Source organism: Panthera uncia, chromosome D2 (genome assembly GCF_023721935.1).
Source record: "Panthera uncia isolate 11264 chromosome D2, Puncia_PCG_1.0, whole genome shotgun sequence".
NCBI lineage: Eukaryota > Metazoa > Chordata > Mammalia > Carnivora > Felidae > Panthera > Panthera uncia.
Window position 1 is genome coordinate 43519167 of NC_064818.1, and position 18092 is coordinate 43537258.

The following is an 18092-nucleotide window of genomic DNA, read 5'->3' on the forward strand; positions in this document are numbered from 1 at the left end:
TGACAGTTGACTGAAAAGTTAAGTTTATACTTTCTATACAGTGAAAGTTCTTCCACTAAGTATTTACCAAAGAGATATGCAGACATGCCCACACAAAGACCTGAATGTGAATGTTCACAGCAGCTTTGTTTGTAAGACATAGGGTTGTAAACAGCCCCCAAATCCATCAGCTGGTAAATGGACAAATCATAGTATATTCATACAGTGGAATACCACTCTTCCATAAAAAGAAACTAGTGATACAGGCAGCAACAATACAGATGGATTTCAAAGTGTTTTATGCTAAGTGAAAAAAGCCAGACAAAAGACTACATATTGTGTGTTTTCATTTATGTGATATTCTAGAAAAGGCAAAACTGTAGGGAAAGAAAACAGATCAGTGATACCAGCGCCAGGGGCGGGGGGGGGGGGGGGTTGACTTTAAAGAGCCAGGAGGGAACTTTCTTGGGTCCTGGGAACGTTCTATATCTTAATTGGGGTGTTGGTGGTTGCATTACTATATACATTTGTCAAAACACAGTCCTCAAAAAGAGTAGATTTTGTTGTATGTAAATTATGCCTCAACAATCCTGACTTTCTTTAAAAACTATAAAAGGATTCTGTAATAAATGATACATAAAGTTAAGTCAGTTTAGGTATGCACAAAATCTAGTCCATTTTAACTGCATTTCCAACGTGGACCTTAGGGTTCTTATTAATTAGAATGGCCACTAGTGCTTCTGAAAATGAAGGGTAGCAATCAGTGTGCATCTTTGATTCAATGAAAATTAATGAAGATACTTGTACTTTAGGTATTGCCCTAAACAAATCCCTATATTCTGTGAGTAGAAGGGAATAGAGTTCAAACAAATACATGTATACATAATAATAAAATTATAATTGTGAGAAGTGTAGCAGCTGCGAGGTATACGTGTGCTATGAAGGTGTTCCACAGAGAAATAACACCCTTAAGTGAATTCTGAAAGCTGAAATAAGAGGAATAAGAGGGGTGGTGGGTGGGTGATTATAGCAGATGATGAGGCTGGAGAGTCAGGTGGGAGCCAGATCACGTAGGATCTTCCAGACTTGAGTGGAAGATTGGTAACTGTCATTTGGATTTTGCTGCATGATAAAGCACCCCGAGCTTAGTGGCTTGAGCAATAAATATTTATTATCCCTCATGATTCTGTGGGTCTGCTGGACAGTTCCTTCTCTAGAGTTGCCCGGCTGGAGCTGGATGCTCCCAGACATGGCCAGGGCTTCCCGTGGTATCGTTCATCAGTCACAGAGTTCCCCAGCTCAGCAAGAAAGGGCGAGCCCCAGAGCACAGACACTTTTCAGGTCTCCACTTGTATCACGTTGTTCTGTTGCTAAGAGCAAGTCACATGGCCATGCCCAGAGTCTGTGGAGGAGACTACCCAAGGGGGTGTGGACTAGGAGTGGAATTATTTTGACCATTTTTGCAGACGGTCTGCCACATTGACCAATCCGTTAGTGTGTGATTTCACAAAATATGTTGTGCATTGTTTCATCTACTTTTAAATATGTTATAAATTCTAACAGGGCTATTGACTGGTCGTACATCCCATCCTTTTTGTTGGGATGGGCCATCAGACCACTTTCTCAGTCTTAGCAGGTTCTTTTCATCAGGAACTCCACAAACATTTTACCTTTTTCTATGAAGGTGCAGCGAACTATTGCCAAACAGATTCAGATGGTCCGGCAAGTCGGTAAAGGCCGATATGGAGAAGTATGGATGGGTAAATGGCGTGGTGAAAAAGTGGCAGTCAAAGTATTTTTCACCACTGAAGAAGCTAGCTGGTTTCGAGAAACGGAAATCTATCAGACAGTGCTGATGCGCCATGAAAACATACTTGGTGGGTACACGTTCGGTTTCAGTCGATTCTATACTCTGACACGGTTAGTGGGGTGCAGATAGAACCCTGCCACATGGGCTTTGAAAACATACATGAATTCGCTTATGTGTGTTTGCCTGAAGGAGACCCAGGAGAATACAACAGTTTAAATACAAACCAATCCTGAATGCCCACCAACCACTTTATTTACTGTCCAACTAAGAAAACAAGAGTGAGTTTCAAATTGGAAGTAGTGTTAGTTTATTGGACTTACTCATACAGTAACAAAACCCAAGTTTTTGAAAGGTAATTTAAGCAGTTTTCTAGTATAACTTTAACGGTATATACCTTTTTGCCTTTTGTAAATTAAACTACCCCCACCTTCATTTACAAAGTAGAAAAATAATTTAGGTATGATCTGATCAGTAGGGTACATAGACTCCTTTAGCTTTCCTGACTTTTCAGCTACTATTTCCCTACCCTTTAATTTCGAGAGTGCATAGCACATTGCCACAAGTATTCCAGACACTTAACTATTAGTTTCCTAGTGCTGTCATAACAAATTACCACAAACTGGGTGGCTTAAAACAACAGAAATTTATTTTCCAGAGTTATGGAAGCCAGAAGTTTAAAGCGAGGGTGTCAGCAGAGCCATGTTCTTTGAAGGCTCCTGGAGAGGCCCCTTCCTTGTCTCTTCCCAGCTTCTGGTGATTGCCAGCAATTTTTGGCATTTCTTGGCTTGGAGACCACACTCTTGCTGTTTGTTGTCATATGGCCTTCTCCCCTGTGTGTCTTTGTCCAAATTTCCCTCTTCTTGTAAGGATGCTGGTCATTAAGTTAGGGTGCATCCTGATGTCATATGACCGCATCTGAATTTGATTACAGCTACAAAGATCGTATTCCAAATAAGGTCACATTTACAGGTACCAAGTGGACATGAGTTGAAGTGGGGGGGAGGGGAATGCTGTTCAACCCAGCACTCACTGACCTTTTTCTGAAGGGAAAGAGGACAAGAAAAAAGAAGGAAAGGAGCCTAGTATCATGGACCTGCTTGTCAGTGAGCCAGACAGAAAGGCAGATGCGATGAGGCTTGATGGACAATTGGGAGTTGGTTTAATTAGGAGCGGACTCTTAGTTGAACATTTTAACTTTATTATTGTAATGTGTCCACTTTTCAATTTCAGAGCTTTTCCACATTCCTTCTTCTTGTAGTTCTTCATGCTTAGAGAATCATGTATATGGATAACATCCCCCCAGGTTATTTTCTGATATGTGATCTTTTTCTTAGTGATATAATTGTCGTTTTCATGATTATCATTAAGATTATTTTAAAAGTATTACAGAATTGTAGAGGTGTGTGTATAAATGGCAGGAAAAAATTGGTAACACATTCAAGAGATTTTGTTAGGCAAATTAAATTTTTATCTGTACATGATGCCTAGGTTATTCTCTGTATCCTGAATGAACATTCATTATTCTTCCTACACACCTCCGATAACTAACCTTTTAAACTCATCAATTGAACAGGTTTTATAGCAGCAGACATTAAAGGTACAGGCTCCTGGACTCAGCTCTATTTGATTACTGATTACCATGAAAACGGATCTCTCTATGATTTCCTGAAATGTGCCACACTAGACACCAGAGCCCTGCTCAAGTTGGCTTATTCAGCTGCCTGTGGTCTGTGCCACCTCCACACAGAAATTTATGGCACCCAAGGAAAGCCTGCAATTGCTCATCGAGACCTAAAAAGCAAAAACATCCTCATTAAGAAAAATGGAAGTTGCTGTATTGCTGACCTGGGCCTTGCTGTTAAATTCAATAGGTAAGTGGTTCTTTGCCTGCTGCTTTGAAGTCATTTTAATCTCCAAAAGATATTTGCCTGTTTGGATTCAGGATAGTGGAATTCCAAACACGTATTTGTACTTGCTTCTCTAAAGAAATAGTGGGGATTTTTTGGTCTTGGTGTTTTGTTTTTCTGTTGTTTTTTTACAAAAATTTCATCCTACCGTACATAATTCTTGATTTCCTGCTTTTTATTGTTTTAGACATCATTCTATTTCAGTTTATGTAGCTCTGCTTCATTTTTTTTAAGTTTATTTATTTATTTTGAGAGAGGGCATGCACACACTTGTGGAGGAAGGACAGGGGGCTGGAGAGAGAATTCAAAGCAGGCTCCACACGGTCAGCGTAGAACCAGTGTGGGACTCTAACTCATGAACTGTGAGATCATGACCTGAGCTGAAACCAAGAGTTGGATGCTTAACCAACTGAACCGTCCAGGCAGGCACCCCTGCTTCATTCTTTTTCACAGTGCTGATACAAAGTTTTCCGTTATATAGATGTATAGTATAGTTTATTTCATCTATGACCTAACTGATGGGCATCAAAGTTGTCTGTATTTTATTATTTTTTTAAAAATACTTTAATAAACATTGTATTTTACCCATTTATAATATCCTCAAACACTTGTACAAGTATTTGTTTGTGGTGGATTCCTGGAGAGGAGGCTAAACAAAGAGTAGGTGCCTATCAAAGGATAGTGTGATTGCAGGCTGCCCCTTCAGGGGCCATGCGTTGCTTTACACTCCCACATCAGTATACCATTCTCCATCACCATTTGAAATTGTCAGTATTTTTTAAATAGAATTACCAAATTTTTAGGAAACCATTGAAACTATTTTCATATTGTTATAACTCTAGGAAACAGGCAATTTACATTTCAGAATTCCTTTCAGGTTATAAAATAAAAGTACTCCATCTGTCCGTCTGTAATAAATTAATATTAAAATTGAAATCTTCTTCCCTAGTGGTTACAGTCTTCTGATCCTGTTGTTGTTCTTTGCCATTGTAGTGTTCATTGGCTCAACTATTCATCAGGTGCTGTTTAAGGAAACCTAAAATAGGGGCTCATGGGTGGCTCAGTCCGGTTAAGCGTCCAACTTTGGCTCAGGTCATGATCTTATGGTTTGTGAGTTTGAGCCCCGCATCGGGCTCTGTGCCAACAGCTCGGAGCCTGGAGCTTGCTTCGGATTCTCTCAAAAATAAATAAATGTAAAAAAAAATAAAAAAGAAAAAAAAAAGAAAAAAAGAAAACCTAAAATACATTATATTAATCTCAGCTTCAGAGTAGTTTCCAGAACCTGCCAGAATTGGGTGCCTGAGCAACAAAGCATTCATGTCTTCCAGCTCTAAAATGTAGTCCAAGATTTGAAAAACCAATAAACATCATTTATTACTGATTGTCAATATGATTATGTAAACATTACTCACAACAGAACTAAGTGGATTGGATCCATAAAGAAGAAGAAAATGTAATCCTGCGTCACAAAGACTGAGTTTATCATGTGGGAATGGTAAAAACAAATGATTCCTCTCAGTTTAGTTTCATATTCACTTGTTCTGGGATATAATTATCTACCACTTTTTCTTATATTCAGTACTGTCCTTTTTCTTGAAGAGGCACTAAACTTGTTTGGTGACAAAACTTGACTTGATATGTAACATATTTAAGGGGTATGTTACTGTTCTAAAATCTGGAAAATGCTAACTTTTAAAGTCTATCTGGCCCCAAAGAATTCTGTTAAGGGAATGTGGAGATATTAAGTAGGTAGGTAGATAGGTTTTGTTTTAATTTTATTTTTTATATATTTATGTATGGGGGGTGTGTGTGTGTGTGTGTACACATGTAGATAAACTGTTTTGTTCCTGACCCTCAACCTGAACATTGTCTCTGTTTCAGCGACACAAATGAAGTTGACGTGCCCTTGAATACCAGGGTGGGCACCAAACGCTACATGGCTCCGGAAGTGCTGGATGAAAGCTTGAATAAAAACCATTTCCAACCCTACATAATGGCCGACATCTATAGCTTTGGCCTGATCATTTGGGAAATGGCTCGTCGTTGTATCACAGGAGGTAAGACTAGTTAGTGTGTTTCCAGTTATGTTTATATCCTCATTATTGAAAAAGCAACAGCTCCATTTATATAACTTAGATGTCATATATGTTGGGGATCAAGGCCACTGCCACATTTTGTGATTTCACTACAAGGACTCACAGGACTCAGCATATAGTTGTCCTCACAGCTAAGATTTATTACAGTGAAAGAATACAGATAAAGTCAGCCAAGGGAAAAGTGCACGGAGCAAAGTTCAGAGGAAATCGGGCACAAGCCTCCAGAAGCCCTCTCCCAGTGGAGTCACACAGGATGTGCTTAATCCCTCCAGCAGTGAGTTAGGACACTTGTGAAATATTGTCATCTAGGAAACTTCATGAGAGTACCCAAAGATATTTTTAGAGCCAGGTTACATGGGCACCCTCCACCTAGCAAGGACCAGAATTCCAAACTCCTAGAACGAGAACAGGTGTTCAGCATAAACCATATTTGCACAAACCGTCTAGGCACAGTGAGCGACCTTATCACTTAGGAGAAGTTTTATATGCGTGTAGGGGACTGTTTACCTGGCAAGTTCCCAGACACTGGCCCAGCGCCAGCCCTCTACACAGGCCTTTTCAGGACAGCAGTCTCAGGCCTGCCATGTTCACTATTCCCCACAAATCATGTTGTCTTTCTGCTGTAGAACAAAAAATAAAAACTGTATTCATTAGTAAGAACAAATATGTATGTAAATAATTAGACTAAAAAGGTAAATGAGCATTTACCTTACTTTTTTTAAGGGATATACATAGCTAAGTCCATAAGTTTCATAGGACCCTACCCTGATGGAGGTAGAGAAAATAATTAGGCATGAAAAAGAGAAGAACATACATTTACTGTTAAAAGTGAATCAGTTACTCTAATTCTTTTCTTCTTTGTGTAGGAATCTGTTTTAACTCCCATAGTTGAGTAAGAGGTGCTGAGTAGGTTGACATTTTTTGTGCCCACTGTGTTTTCTCACTCCCTACAGGGATAGTAGAAGAGTACCAGTTGCCTTATTACAATATGGTACCCAATGATCCATCATACGAAGATATGCGTGAGGTTGTGTGTGTCAAACGTTTGCGGCCAATTGTGTCCAATCGATGGAACAGTGATGAAGTAAGCAGAGCTCCGTCCCCTGAAGTGATTGGTAAGTGTCGTCAAAGATCTTCATGTGCTCACCACATTCTCTTTACTTTTCAGTGTCTACGAGCAGTTTTGAAGCTCATGTCAGAATGCTGGGCCCATAATCCAGCCTCCAGACTTACAGCTCTGAGAATCAAGAAGACACTTGCCAAGATGGTTGAATCCCAGGATGTAAAGATTTGATAAACAGTCCTGAGGAGAAATTCTAGACTGCAGGAACTGTTTTCACCCAAGGAATGGGTGGAATTAGAGTAGAATAAGGATGCTAACTTGGTTCTCAGACTCTTTCCTCACTACACCTTCACTGGCTGCTAATATTAAACCTTTCAGTACTCTGTAGAATACAAGGTGGGAACTTCTAAACACTTTGTTCTTTATATATGGACGGCTTTATTTTAAATGTGGTTTTTGATGCCTTTTTTTTAATTGGGTTTTTATGAACTACGTCAAGACTTCAATCCTGATTAATAAGTCTCCAGACTCTGGGTACTGAATTCCCTGTTCATAAAATGGTGCTTTCTGTGAAAGCCTTAAGAAGACAAATGAATTCAGCGGAGATGGAGAAATACACACTTTGCCTTCTACCCGAGGAAGTTTAATCTGTTTGTATCCCACCTTTGTAAACAGCCTATGGATTATGATCTGTTGGGGATACTCCTTAGTTTATGATAGTTTGTCATGCTTTGATGGTGGTGTGTACACACGTGCACGCGCGCGCGCGCACACACACACACACACACACACACACACACACCAGGATTCTTCTGCTGCCATTCGAATTAGAAGAAAAGAATTTATGGATGCACAGGAAGATATTGATGGCTGTTGGTTTTGTGCTTTAAAAATGCATTATCTGACCAAGATTCTCCAATCACATAAAAGCCATTTATTTACCTTGCAAGTGAGCAAGCTTCTCTGCCAACTTTATTTTTTAACATGAAAGTTGATACAAAGGCCAAAAGAAGTTTAAAGTGTCTGTAAATTTGGTCTGTTTTCCTTTCATTACCATCTTTTTCTTCCTCCCTCCCTCCCCACCTGCTTCCTCTCCCCTCCCCTCCTCTCCCTCCCTTCTTTCCATCTCTTTCTTTTCTTTTTTTCTTTTTGGTAATTCTTACTTTTGTCCTGAGAATCATCTTATCCAAAGTTGGAACTTCCAATGCCATGAACCTTCTGAAGAAAAACACTTCTTATTGAAGTGAACTACTAATTACTGCATTTGATAGCAATGTAAGTGCCTATAACCATGTTCTATATTCTTTATTCTCAGTAACTTTTAAAAGGGAAGTTATTTATATTTTGTGTGTAATATGCTTTATTTGCAAAACACCTCCTTTACAACCATATTTTATATATGTACATACATATATACTGTAGAAACCAGCTCCTGTGTACCTCATATCCCATTCTTAAGGGAAAAAAATTAAGAGATCATCAGAAAAAAAAGAAGTTATAAAGTAGAACTACATATAAATTTTCAGAATTAATGCATTCAAAAGCATATATCAAATCTAGGACTTTGTTATTTCAGGCATAGACTTTCAATAAGATGCTGTCATCTCATGTTTTCTTTGTGAAGGGATCCTCCAATTAGAAGTTTCTATTTCAGGGCTGATAGAAACTTACCAACAACTATTTTGGGCATTTAAATCATTTGAGACTTTTGGTTTTATGATTTCTGTTCCATAACTTGTGATGACAATGAAGAGTCAGGCAAAAAAAGCTCAGTATCTAGTGATATGACTATAGACTATGAAATGTCTGTAGCCATTACCTGTGTCTATTCCATAGAGCTATTATTCCGTACAATGCGACATATTTTATGCATGCCTTGTTATCCCAAGGAATAATCCTGATTTACTTAAACTTACACTTCTGTAATGCCTTTTTCCTGTTAATATCTTATCCTGAACAAACAGCTCACGGGTGCATAAAGTGAATAGGTTTTTTTTGAATGTAACATAAAATAAATGTGATTATATCACAACATAGTTAAAAACCTTTAAAGGGGAGGAATCAGAGCACGTATCCATCTATTACTAAAAATCTGGCTGGCGTTTAAGGATGAAACTCTTACTTATTTATACATGAAACTTCACAAGTTTGAGATTTTCTTGAATAGTTTTGACTAAGCTTAGTAGTTTTCATCTAACATAATTAAAGCTTGAAGTGTTCATCAAAATCAGTAAATGTATATATTGATAGTATACAATAACGTGCTCTTTCAGAATGTTCTCCCTGTGTCTGTACTGACAGATTCTAATCCATGCTGCCATGTGATTTAAGAACAATTCTGAGCTCTGATCGTAATCTAAGGTTGCTTTATTTTTTATTGGATAAACTATAGATCTTGGAAATTATTTGTCATCTTAATAACAAAGTATGTAAAGAAAGGCAAACTCTATTCTTAGTAATGTTAAAATAGTGTGTGAGAGCAGACAATTACAGATAGTATATGAGTAGAAGACCACTATAATGATTTTTTTTTAATAAATAGATCTATGAAAAGTGGTATCAAGAATTAACTGCAGCGGCTTGTTCAGTTAAAATATTTTCTAAGATAGCATGTTCTTTAGAAAGCAAATGATGCCATATTTGAAATACTAAAGTCCAAAAAATATGCATGAAACTTATTTTCTTCTCTCCTTCCTACTCTCACTGTTAAATTTCTAAGTTCATCCAGTAAGTGAAATAAAGACTAAGAGGAAGTATTACATAGTACTATATAGTTAATAATTTGTAAAACCCCAGGAGCCATTATTTGGCCCCGCTTACAATTTAGCTTGAATCTAGTTTCTCTGGAAATGTCTTCACAAAAGATATTTCGGTCAACATTAGAAGTGTCCCTAAACTTAGAGAATGGCCTATAGCTTTTGAAAATTATGTTTTACAAAACGTGCCAGATTTTTTATTTATGCAGTCTAAAAATACTCAGTACCTTTTTCTTTCATGCGTTTTACTTCTATTTAGGACAAAAATGTAATACAACTTTTAAAAAATCATGTATCTCTTAAACTGGCCCAAGATCAAATTCGATATTGAATTGTTTATTCCAGGCAAGATGTTATAAATTAAATCACTTATGTTTCTTTTCATACACGTTGTTTGGAAATGTTCCAAATACCTAAATTAACCTCAACAGGAGAAATACTAATTGATTTTCTAAAAAAGATTGTTGTAGCTCTTGTACTGTCGAAAGGGGTGGTATTTATTACTTGCTTGGGTCAGGTGTTAAAATAGGGTAGCAGTTCATCGTATTGCCTCAGTGCTGTTATGAGAGTTACAGTGGAAAACCCCACAGAGCTGACTTGTGCATAAACACCAAATTAAATCTCCGGCTGGCAGCACGTGAAGCCACGTGTGATGATCATCCCGTAAGGAAAGTATGTGAATACTGCTTTTGCAAAGGAGTAAATCTATTACTGTAATTTTAGCTTGTGCTCTGTACTATGCTTTCAGTGGAATTATTTAAGCTCTTTTAGTGACCATTGTCCTTGCCCATTTAAAAACTAAAATGTAGTATATATATTGTATAAATGGAAATATCATTATAGCTTAATTAGGGAAGTTGTACATAGACATCAAAAGAAGGGTTAAAAACAAGCAGTTTTATTATGCAATTGTAAAACACCAAAAATATAGATTCATCTTTGATATGTAACACACTAAATGTATTTTGTACAGCATCTGGTTTAAAAGGTGCCTTATTAAGTTTACCATTAATTGCTTTGTTCTATATATAAATTACATCCAATGTATCATTTTTAAGTAAATAACCTTATTTTAGTATACTTTAGTGATGTGTTTTGTGATACTCTGCTCGGACGGTATTGTGTGTCAAAAGTCACATGTCTGATGAGATTTTATAGCAAGTTAGTGTATGTACACATGTCTCTGAGATGTGCATTTCAGCTACCGGAAATCCAGTGTGGGACACACAGCGGGTAAGTGACCACACACTCTTTCCTTCATGTAGATAGAGAAGTTACAAACCTATTACAATGAAGGGTTGTTTCCCTCTAAAAAAACTTTTTTTCTAATTCTAAAACTATGCACTCATTGCAGAAACTTTGGAAAACATAGAAAAGCATAAAGAAGCAAATAAAATCACTCGCAGTTCTGCCACATGTTACCCTATTCACTTTTGGATGTTGCCTTTCACTCTTTTCTACTGCATACTTTCTACAAAATTAAGACCATAGTATGTCATTAATATCCATCGAAACAACTTAAAAAAAAGTTGAATACATAATATTCCAACAAGTAGATGGAATAATTTATTTTTGTAATTCCCTGTTGAATATTTGGGTTATTTCCATTGTTTTCAAAAATATAACGAATGTATTGCACATCCGTATACCTAAATCTTTTAAATCATGAATTTATTCTCTTAGATTACATTCCTAAAAGTGAGACTAGTGAATATGAACTTTTAAAGGAATATTTAAGATGAAAAAAATCAAAGGTTCTTGGTTAAATGTTGCCATATTTCTGCCCGGAGGGTTTCTCGTGGACACTCATACTAGTCATGTCAAGAGAGGGTTCATCTTGCTACGTTGCTTCCAATTTCCATCTCTCTCTGCTACCACAGTGCCTGGTTTGTTGCCATTTAACTCATTTCTTTCTTTTTTTTTTTTTTTTTTTTAGCGTTTATTCACTTTTTGAGAGACCGAAACAGAGTGTGAGCAGGGCAGGGGCAGAGAGAGAGGGAGACACAGAATCCGAAGCAGGCTCCAGGCTCTGAGCTATCAGCACAGAGCCCAATGTGGGGCTTGAACTCACAAACCATGAGATCATGACCTGAGCCTAAGTCAGACACTTAACCGACTGAGCCACCTAGGTGGCCCCAGTAACTCATTTCTTTATTGAGAGTAATGGAATCCATTTATCTGGCTTTACAGTGTTCTTGCTTGCAGCAAATAAGCTGGAAATGCAAGGAGGGACAATAGCTCTCCTTCTGTTTTGCAGCAGTTTCATTTACCCTCCTGCGTATATTCCCAACACCAGTCAGAGCTGTGGGCAGTTGTGTGTAAATTCAATGTACCTTATGATGCCTTAGGCAGTTGAATATGTTAAATCATCATAAAAGGTTTGGGACTGGTCAATGGTCTCCTTGCCAAAAAAGATGCATGGTTGGAGATAGCCTATTCTAGATTCCTTACAGGAACCCCCATTTCATTTCACTGTAAGATGCTTTCTTGATACAATAGCACACACTCTCCTGCAGCCTGGGAAAAAAGAATCAGGCATTTCTTGGGCCTATCAAATACTTGCTAGCTTTCCTTCCATCTGTTAAAGGCTGACTCAAAACCCGGATCAGTATATTCATTTTTCCTTCCCAGCATAATCTGTTACTCTCACTGATTAGTTGGAATAGTGACTATTTCCAAGGTTTCTTTAATAGTAGTAGTAGGACTATTAGAGTAAACATTAAGGGATGAGGACACTATTCTTTCAGAATAATCCTTGTAGGTAGTTTCAAGCAGACGCTAATTCAGTCATTAAATCTTTGCTCACTTGGAGAAATATTTATCTGCCTGTTGCTAGCACAAGGACCATTTCTGGCACTTTAGACTGTATGAAGTTAGACGCGTGTTCCTGCAAAGCCTTGCTTCAGCCCTTGGAGCAGTCCAGCCGTGACTAAGCAGACACGGTGCACCGAAGGTAGCCAGCCAGCAGTGTAAGGCAGAGGCCACCCAGTGGCAGCGGCACTGCACTGGTCTTGGAGTTCAGTCCTGTGAGCTCAGGTTAAGAGCAGAAGAGCAGGTTAAGAGCAGAAGAGCAGGTTAAGAGCTCAGTCCCCCTAAAGCTGGAAAGCAAGAGGAGGCTTAGTTCAAGTGCAAAGGTACACCCAAAAAATATTCCAGATCTAAGCCAAGGCTGGGGCTGAAAGGTTAATCCCTAATTGCCCTTTGAGGTAGAGATTGTTACTCTCCTGTTTAGATGGAATATGTGTGGCCTGCCTGTTACTCCTCTAAACCGGATAGTCCTGGCCTTTGTCCAGTTAGTTTTACTGAGTGTCCACCTGTCTGCTCAGAACGAAGTTCAAGGTGATTCCAGCTTCCCCAGTGCTTCCTACCTCCACCTCAGTGCTCTAAATATCCCTTCTACAGGGAACCTGAAATGTTACCGTTATTTGAAAGTCAAAGGTCAGTATGAAATACTCAAAATATTTTCAAGCTAGAGGAAGAAAGAACTAAGGCCTTCGTCGTTGAGAGGGGAGCCGTTTTTAAAGCAAAGTGAAAATTGGCTGATGACTGAGGTTGGTGATGGGCACCTGCTGCTCTGCTCGCTGCTACATGCTGCATGACTAAAATCCTAGTAAGCGTTGAAAACTATTAAAAAGACGATTGAAAGGCCGTGGCAAAATAAAAGACCAACACTGTTATAGAAGACATTTCAATCAAACACTTAAAAATCAAAGCTTATTGTTTGGTTCTGTCTTCCTTCTTGGCTAGGACTTTGGCTGGAGATAGAATCTAACTGAAGATACTTCCAGCATCCCTATTGCCAGTAAGAAGTCTGATGTGTCTAATTCAGTCCACTGTAATTTAATTTATTTCATTCAAGAAACAGGATTTTTTTGTTTTTTGATGTTTTGAAGTTTAAACTTGCCACGTCTGGATACATTTCTTTGTGTTAGTACTAACTGCATGTTTTTAACCTTTCCTTAAACCTGAGAACTTCCACTATTTCCTCCCTTCTTTTACTTTTCTTTCTAGAACTCCCATTAGGCAAATATTAGGTGTCCTGGATGTTTCTTCCATATTTCTTAGTCTGTCTCTTTGTTCCCTCCTACCTTCTTCTTTTCAGCCCATCTACTAAGTTGTTTTATTAAACCAAAGTTTTTTTTAAAATGTCTATTTATTTTGAGAGAGAGAAGGAGAGCGATCCCAAGCAGGCTCCACTCTGTCGGTGCAGAGCCCAACACGAGGCTTGATCTAATGAACTGTGAGATCGTGACCTGAGCAGAAATCAGGAGTCAGATGTTTTACCCACTGAGCCACTCAGGTGCCCCTCCACCAAATTTGATTTTAGCTTTTTTTGAAATAACTTCAAAATTCCAGAAAAGTTGTAAAAATAGTATAAAGAATGCCATTTACGCTTCACCCAGATTCATAAACTACTACTACGTTTTGCCACAATTGCCTTATCAGTCTGTGTGTGTGTGTGTACAGGCATAAAGGCTTGTCTTAGAATGTTTGTGCACACGTGCGTGCATACATACATACATACATCTTTTCTGAACTATTTGGATTAAATTACAGAGCTCATGTTTCAGTATTTCAGGGATATTCTATTACATAACCATTAGGTACAGTTTTCAAAATAAAGAAAGTTGACATTGACACTATAATCATCAGCAATACTGTAACCTGCAGACCTTTGCCAGTTTATTCTAATAAAGTCCTCGAGAGCACACTTTCAGGGCCCAGAATCTGTCGCATTGCATTTAGTTGTCATGTCTCCTTACTCTTCAGTCTGAAACAGTTCTCCAGTTTCTGTCTTCTATGATACATTTTCTAGAGTAAAAAGGCCAGAGGGTTTGTGGACATATTTGTGTCCCATTGGGAGGCCATTATCGATAATGTCATTGTTGATCCCTTACTCGAGGCGATGCCTACTGTCTTCACTGCACAGTTGGTTGTTTTCCCTTTGTAATTACTATGCTATGGAGATAATTTGAGACTGTTCCAGCCATTGGTAATGCCAGTGTGAATCAGTGGTTACAAAATAGTGACTTTTGCTTGCATTATTACATTTATGTTTATTAATTGGCATTCTGTAAGGAAGAGGTCTAGCTTCCCTTGTTTATTTTTTATTATCAGTAGGAATTCATGGATTCTTATTTTATACAATGAGTTATAGTCTATGAGGTCATTATTTGTTTTGATGCTCAAGTTGATTCAGACGACCCCTGGAAATTCAAGTTGGCTCTTGAGGCTTTTTCCACATGCCCATCTTTTTTTGAGCACTTCTTACCTTTTGGGGGGCTGAAAAGATGTTCCAGCGTCATCTGGTACTGTACCTGCCCCAGCCATGGGGTCAGCCATGCTCCCAGGCACTCTGATTCCTTTTAGAGAGGATGGTATTTAGAAACCAGAATCTGAGTGGCAAATAAGATTTTCAGTTTTGTATTCTCTTGTTCATGATGTTAGTTTTCCACAAATATTTAGCACTTTGGTGTAGTTGCTAATCTTTGTGTTACTGAACCCCTACTCACGTCAGTTCAGTGTTCCTCAGCTTCCTGTTTTTATCAGGAAGTGATGGGGTAATAGTTGTTTGTTAGAGCAAAAATTGAGAAATGATCCTTTCTGAGGCACCTGAGGATCCTTTCTGAGTCGGTTGAGTGTCTGACTCTTGATTTCAGATCAGGTCATGATCTCACGGTTCATGGGTTTCAGCCCCGCATCGGGCTCTACACTGACAGCGAGGAGCCTGCTTGGGATTCTCTCTCTCCAACCCCCCCCCCCCGCCCTTCCCCCACTCATGCTCTCTCTTTCTCTCTCTCTGTCCCTCCTCCCCTCAAAATAAAATTTAAAAAAAGAAGTGATACTTTCTTTTCGCCTACTCAGGAGGATTCAGGCTTTTCCCACTCCACATTTAGCTCGCCCCCCACCCCCACCACCCCTCAGCAAGTTTTGTCACTGTTAGGCCAGGTTTGGGGGAGCTTTCTTGATGGAGGATGGAGAAACGCTGCTCAGACCAGAGCTGATGATGTTTGGTATTTTCAAGAGAAACCTAGGATGCCAGTGTTGCTGCAGAGTGGCAGAGGAAAGGAGAGCTTTAAGAAGCATCTTTTACAGGGGCTCCTGGGTGGCTCAGTCGATTAAACGCCAACTTCAGCTCAGGTCGTGATCTCATGGTTTGTGAATTCGAGCCCCACATCAGGCTCTCTGCTGTTGGCAAAGCACCCGCTTTGAATCTTCTGTCCCGGTCTCTCTGTTTCTCCCCGACTTGTGATCGCACTCTCTCAGAAACAAACATTAAGAAAAAAAAAAAAAAGAACAGTCAGATCAGCCCCCGACTTCGGCTCAGGTCATGATCTCACAGTTGGTGTGTTCGAGCCCCATGTCAGGCTCTGTGCTGACAGCTTGGAGCCTGGAGCCTGCTTCGGATTCTGTCTCCCTGTCTCTCTGCCCCTCCCCCACTCTCTCCCTCTCTCTCTCTCTCAAAAATAAACATTAAAAAAAAATTTTTAAAGGAACATCTTTTACAGACCATATATCCTCTCCACAGTGTTTCTGAAATAAAGTTGTTTCTGAAATAAAAGTAAAGGTCAGGCGTTACTTTGACAGTATGTTGTGGTCTGGGAACATGCGTCTGGACTGCTGCGGGTAAGGTTATCCATGTCTTCTGGGAGCTTCCTGCCTCCACGGGCAGTAGCCAGCCTGCAGTTGGAGGCCCAGGATTGCCCCGCACTGCCTAGGTCGGGGCAGAGGCCACCGCCGCCAGCCGCTTCGCACAGGCAGGGGACGGCTGGGACCCCGGGCCTGCTGCCCCTCGGCTGCGTCGCCTCCGCTCATCCCCCCAACTGTCTTAGGGGCCAAGTTTCAGTTTGGGGTTCCCTCGAAATCACTCCCATCTCCAGCAGTCTCAAAGGTTTTGGGTTATGATTTCCTACTCCTATTTCATTTTATACTTGATCCCTTCTACTTCCCATTTTTCAGGAACTAGGAAAATTTTCTGATCTGCTTATGGTACCCTTTCTTGTTTTTCAATATTGTTTTTGAATATATTTATGGTTTTTTTTCTCCCCATCAAATTTGAGGAGGTAGGATACCACCATTGCCTTGTTCTGGATGCCACAGTGAAGTATGTTTTAACCCCTGGGGAACACTACGGCTGGTGGGCAATGGAAAAAGAGTCTGTACCCAGAGATATTAGATGCCATAGTGGAGATCAGAAATCTGTCCAATGAACTCTAGAATTCTTGCTAATCTGGTGTCTTCATTATAGAAGTACTTAAACATAATATTAAGGTTTTGTGAAATTGGTTTTGTTGACTGGAAAGCATCCTATTTAAAAGAACCACTGTTGGAGTGCCTGGGTGGCTCAGTTGGTTGAGCGTTGGGCTCTGCACTGAGCGTGGAGCCTGCTTAAGATGCTCTCCCTCTTCCCTTCCCCCACTTTCTCCTCTCTCTCAAAATCAACATAAAATTTAAAAATAAATAAATAAAAGAACCATTGTTTTCTCCAGTTCTCATCCCAGAAACTTCTGGAGCGCTTCATCCATGCTGCTGGCAGAATTTACCAATTAGCACTTGCATTTACAACCTTCCTGTTGAAGAGCACCATGCCACGTGAGGGTTAGAGGACGTATGTCCGTTATGGAGATCAGTTCACTCTGTTTATCTGTAATACATTCCAAATGAACATCTTAAATGGTAAGACCACGCTACCCTAACATTTCCACTTAGTACGGCTTGACCAACAGTAGCCAGATTGAGCAGAAAGAAGACACAGTGAGGTCTTTCTAGCAGCAAGGGGGACCAATCTTTGGTCGGGAATGGCCCAAATGCATCATGCCTTGGGTTGGGATTAGTCTTGGCAACTGAGAGCCACATTGGGCAAGAGGCCCTGGCCAGAGCGAAGGGCAGGAAGGCCAGAGTCAGCCCTGCGGTCGAGATAATAAAACACCAAGATACTTAATGAAAGCTATTAGCCTAGCCACCTCATACTACCAATGGAAAAAGTTCAAGAGAGGTGGTGGTTTACTCCAGGGTCAAGCTGTCAGTGGCTGAACGGCCTGGCACACTTCTTTGAACGTTAATGTTTGAGCACACTGAGCACACAGAGCTTAGTGGTAAATAAATTCTGAGGGACAACTGTTTGAATTAATGACCCTTAGGAAACAAGGAGAAGGGCTGAGAACCTCGTTAACCCTGACAACCAACTCCCGTCCTTGTTCACTACCCAGTCCAATCCAATTTGCTTATGGGGAAGTGTGTTCAACAAGTTTTGAGGGGCTCCTGGGTGGCTCAGTCGGTTAAGTGTCTGACTCCTGATTTTGGCTCAGGTCGTGATCCCAGGGTTGTGGCATCAAACCCCGGTGTCAGGCTGTGCGCTAAGCACGGAGCCTGCTTAGGATTCTCTTTCTCTCTCTCCCCCCTCCCTCTGGCCCTCTCCCCTGCTTGTGTGCACTCTCTCTCTAAAATTAAAAAAAAAATTTTTTTTAATTAAAAAACCCC

General features: G+C 39.8%; 1 protein-coding gene across 2 annotated transcripts in view; it reads left to right on the top strand.

Annotated features, from left to right (window-relative positions):
* Positions 1–11027, top strand: part of BMPR1A (bone morphogenetic protein receptor type 1A) — a 139823-nt gene extending 128796 nt beyond the window's left edge. For both annotated transcript variants that reach the window (XM_049646291.1, XM_049646290.1), the window contains 5 exons: positions 1664–1856; positions 3363–3660; positions 5578–5753; positions 6746–6876; positions 6961–11027. In XM_049646291.1, coding sequence (XP_049502248.1) covers positions 1664–1856; positions 3363–3660; positions 5578–5753; positions 6746–6876; positions 6961–7086 — 924 coding nt within the window. In that variant the 3' untranslated portion in view covers positions 7087–11027. The remainder of the gene's footprint in view (positions 1–1663; positions 1857–3362; positions 3661–5577; positions 5754–6745; positions 6877–6960) is intronic.
* Positions 11028–18092: the final 7065 nt, after the last annotated feature.